The 4,148-nt window shown below is 43.2% G+C and overlaps 1 protein-coding gene across 1 annotated transcript; it reads left to right on the forward strand.

The window, feature by feature from the left end:
• The first annotated feature begins 532 nt into the window (after positions 1 to 532).
• Positions 533 to 3,328, forward strand: LOC145163843 (uncharacterized). The gene is made up of 4 exons (XM_079082594.1): positions 533 to 1,307; positions 1,395 to 2,110; positions 2,804 to 2,922; positions 3,046 to 3,328. The coding sequence occupies exons 1-4, from the start codon at positions 533 to 535 to the stop codon at positions 3,326 to 3,328; spliced, it is 1,893 nt and encodes a 630-aa protein (XP_078938720.1).
• The last annotated feature ends 820 nt before the right edge of the window (positions 3,329 to 4,148 follow it).

Consider the following 4,148-nt stretch of genomic DNA (forward strand, 5'->3'; position numbering starts at 1 on the left):
TGAAGCAAGGAGCACGCCTAGATAAGTCTCGAAGGGGACTTACCCATTTTTTTGTCAAGAAATCGCTTTCTAAATTGGACTTATGGATATTTTTGTGTTTTTTTCATAATTTTTGGACTTTGTTTTTCGGTTTGTGTTTGACCCATGTCTCTTTAGGGTTTCTTTTAAAATTCTGCTTCTTCTTTAAGTCTTTCTGATGTAATCTGGATGGTCATTGATCAGTTTAAAGAACTTTCATTTTTCTCTCAAAATTTCGTGTGTGTTTACCGAATTTTGAAGCCAATCCCACGGTATTCATAGAATCAACGTGGTTTAGGCAATATTATCCTAGGTATTCTTCTAGAATCAACAGTTTTGATCTTTGGTCATTTGTTCGCTGCATCAGTTGGTATCAGAGCCGAATTCCTGGTTCAAAATGCCTCCAAGGAGAAACAGACCACCTGGAGATGTTCATGAACAGGAACTAGAACAATGTTTTATGGAACGGATGGAGGAGAGGATGGATCAAATGGTTGACCAGTTGACTAGTCGAATGGTCGAACTGATGAATCGAGGAGGAAACAGGTCTCAAACTCAGTCACAAGTGGAAGATGAAGAGTTTGGGAATCCGTTTGGTGATGGTGGCGGTTCGTCTTCCGATGAGAACCCGGTGAGGCAGACAAGGCATAATCGTGGGGCTGATAATAGGCGTTGGGAGGCCAGATTGAGAATTGATATACCAGAATTTGATGGGGTTGATTTAAATCCGGAGGGGTTCATCGACTGGTTGGCAACAGTTGAAGAAGTGTTTGAGTTCAAAGAAGTTCCTGAAAACAAGAGAGTTTCATTGATCGCTACCAGGCTACGTGTCAGGGCATCCGCATGGTGGCAACAGTTGAAACTGACTCGAGATAGACTCGGAAAATCAAAGGTTGTGACTTGGAGGAAGATGAAGAAGTGTTTGCGGTCCAACTTTCTGCCCCATAATTTTCAACGATTTATGTACCAACGCCTACAGAATCTGAAGCAGGGTCCGAAGTTGGTTGATGATTATACAACCGAGTTCTACCAATTAATCACTCGAAATGATATTCAGGAGACAGAGGAACAACTTGTGGCTCGATATGTTGGAGGTTTACGGGTTCAGATCATGCACTCTGTTAATATGTTTGACCCGGTATCCATTTCTGAAGCACACCAACGAACATTGGTTTTTGAGAAACAAAACCGTCGGGTGGGCGGTTCATCTTCGTCTGCCATTGTTGGAGGAAGTTCTGGGACGGGTGGTATAGTACCCCGTGTTATGCCTAATCAACAGAGGCCAACAGGTACCAGTGTTGGACCAATCCCTAGGGGGCCTGGTAGTAGTGGCTTAAAGTGTTTTAATTGTGGAGAGACGGGTCACCGATAATCAGAGTGCAAGAAGGCTGGTAAACGACACTTGTTTGTTGAGCCCGAAGATTGGCAAAATGATGATGTTGGTGAAAATTACGAAGATGCCCCGGTGTATGATGACGAGCCTCAATTCGAAGAAGAAGTTGTAACTGGAGATGTAGGAGTGAATTTGGTGGTGAGACGCTCTTGTTATACACCGAAAGTTGTTGGTGATGAATGGCTCAAACATAACATCTTCCAGTCAACATGTATTATTTTGGGTAAGGTTTGTTCCTTCATTATTGATTCAGGAAGTTGTGATAACCTGGTATCTGAAGAGGCGGTTCAAAAGTTGGCGTTGAAAACTGAAAATAGATCCAAGCCTTACAAGCTACAATGGCTTAAGAAGGGTGGTGAGGTAACTGTATCTAAACGAGCTCTTGTTCCATTTTCTGTTGGTACTACATATAAAGATGATGTTTGGTGTGATGTGGTTGTGATGGATGCTTGTCACTTATTGTTGGGTAGACCTTGGGAGTATGATCGTAATATAGATCATAACGGGAGATCCAATACTTATAGTTTCATGTTTGGTGGTGTGAAGATAACTTTGGTTCCCAGTAAGCCAAAAGAGCCTGTTGCAAGACCTTCGGGTACTCTGTTAACCCTTACTCAGTTCGAAGAGGAGTTAGAGGCGGAAGGTGGAATTTTTGTGTTGATAGGGAAGGAGGTGACTAAGGAGGTTGAAGTTCCTGAGGTTATGGTTCCTTTACTTAAGGAATTTGATGATGTTTTCCCTAATGAATTACCTGATGGCCTGCCACCTTTACGTGACATCCAACACCATATTGATTTACAACCAGGAGCACAGTTGCCTAATAGGCCACATTATAGAATGAGTCCTGGGGAGCATGAAGAGTTGCGTCGACAGGTGGAGGAATTAATTTCAAAAGGTCATGTTCGGGAAAGCATGAGCCTGTGTGCTGTTCCTGCTTTGTTGACTCCTAAAAAGGATGGTACTTGGAGTATGTGTGTTGATAGTCATGCCATCAATAAGATCACAGTGACGTACAGATTTCCAATTCCTCGACTTGATGACTTGCTTGACCAGATCAGTGGTGCCACTATCTTTACCAAACTGGACTTACCTGATGGCCTGCCACCTTTACGTGACATCCAACACCATATTGATTTACAACCAGGAGCACAGTTGCCTAATAGGCCACATTATAGAATGAGTCCTGGGGAGAATGAAGAGTTGCGTCGATAGGTGGAGGAATTAATTTCAAAAGGTCATGTTCGGGAAAGTATGAGCCTGTGTGCTCTTCCTACTTTGTTGACTCCTAAAAAGGATGGTACTTGGAGTATGTGTGTTGATAGTCGTGCCATCAATAAGATCACAGTGACGTACAGATTTCCAATTCCTCGACTTGATGACTTGCTTGACCAGATCAGTGGTGCCACTATCTTTACCAAACTGGACTTAAAGAGTGGGTACTACCAGATTCGACTTAGACCGGGTGATGAATGGAAAACTGCCTTCAAGACTCGTGAAGGATTGTATGAGTGGTTGGTGACGCCTTTTGGTTTATCAAATGCTCCTAGTACATTCATGCGTGTGATGAACCAATTGTTCAGGCCCTTTATTGGTAAATTTGTAGTCGTTTATTTTGATGACATACTTATTTACAGTGCTACTCCTGGAGAGCATGCCATCCATGTGCGACAGGTCTTGACCTTACTTCGTAGGGATAGTTTGTATGCAGCTGTGAAGAAGTGTGTGTTCATGGTTCCAAAAGTCTTGTTCTTGGGTTATGTTGTTTCTGGTGAAGGAATACAGGTGGACGAATCTAAGGTGGCAGCCGTCAGACAATGGCCAACTCCAATACCATCACTGAAGTACGAAGCTTCCATGGTCTTGCTTCTTTATATAGGCGTTTTATTCCAAACTTCAGTTCCCTTATGGCACCTATGACTGATTGTATGAAAGGGAAGACCTTTACTTGGACAGAGGCGGCAGAATCGGCTTTCCAACTGGTTAAAGAGAAGCTTACCTCAGCACCGATTCTTGTATTACCAGATTTTTCTCAAGTGTTTGAATTACACACGGATGCTTCAAAGGTTGGAGTTGGAGCAGTTCTAAGTCAAGGGGGACGACTGGTTGCCTATTTCAGTGAGAAGTTGACGGGGCCAAAGCTGCGTTATAGCACTTATGATGTTGAATTCTATGCAGTGGTCCAAGTTATAAAGCATTGGCGTCACTACCTGTTTCATAAAGAGTTTGTTTTGTTTACAGATCATGATTCTCTAAGGCACATCCGAAGTCAAGATAAGGTGTCCCATAAGCATGGGCGGTGGATGGCATTCTTGGAAAAGTTCACTTTTGTTGTGAAGCACAAGTCTGGAGTGTCGAATCGGCTGGCAGATGCTTTGAGCATAATAAGTAATTTGCTAGTTTCCATGAGGGTTGGTGTGATAGGGTTCGATGTCCTCATGGAGCAGTTGGCTGTTGATCCTTACTTTTCTGTTATTCTGCAGGATATACAATCTGGGCGGAGGTCTGATTTTCTAGTGCATGACGGTTTCCTTTTCAAAGGGAATCAGTTTTGTGTCCCCGATTCTAGTCTTCGTCTTCAAATCATCAAGGAGTTGCATGGTGAGGGGCATGTCAGGCGTGATCGCACTTTACAGTTGGTGCAATCATCTTACTTTTGGCCTACTATGCGCAAGGAGGTGGATCGATATGTTAAACGGTGCAGAATTTGTCAGGTTTCGAAGGGCACGACTACCAATGC

Source organism: Lactuca virosa, chromosome 3 (genome assembly GCF_052849685.1).
Source record: "Lactuca virosa cultivar CGN04683 chromosome 3, Lactuca_virosa_CGN04683_v6, whole genome shotgun sequence".
Classification (NCBI taxonomy): domain Eukaryota; kingdom Viridiplantae; phylum Streptophyta; class Magnoliopsida; order Asterales; family Asteraceae; genus Lactuca; species Lactuca virosa.

Bases quoted from the DNA above. Each gene is read 5' to 3' on its own strand.
- LOC145163843 (XM_079082594.1), top strand. From the start codon at position 533: ATGGTCGAACTGATGAATCGAGGAGGAAACAGGTCTCAAACTCAGTCA. The intron at 1,308-1,394 runs GTACCAGTGTTG...ACCGATAATCAG, and splicing joins TAATCAACAGAGGCCAACAG to AGTGCAAGAAGGCTGGTAAA. The intron at 2,923-3,045 runs GTTGGTGACGCC...ACTTATTTACAG, and splicing joins CGTGAAGGATTGTATGAGTG to TGCTACTCCTGGAGAGCATG.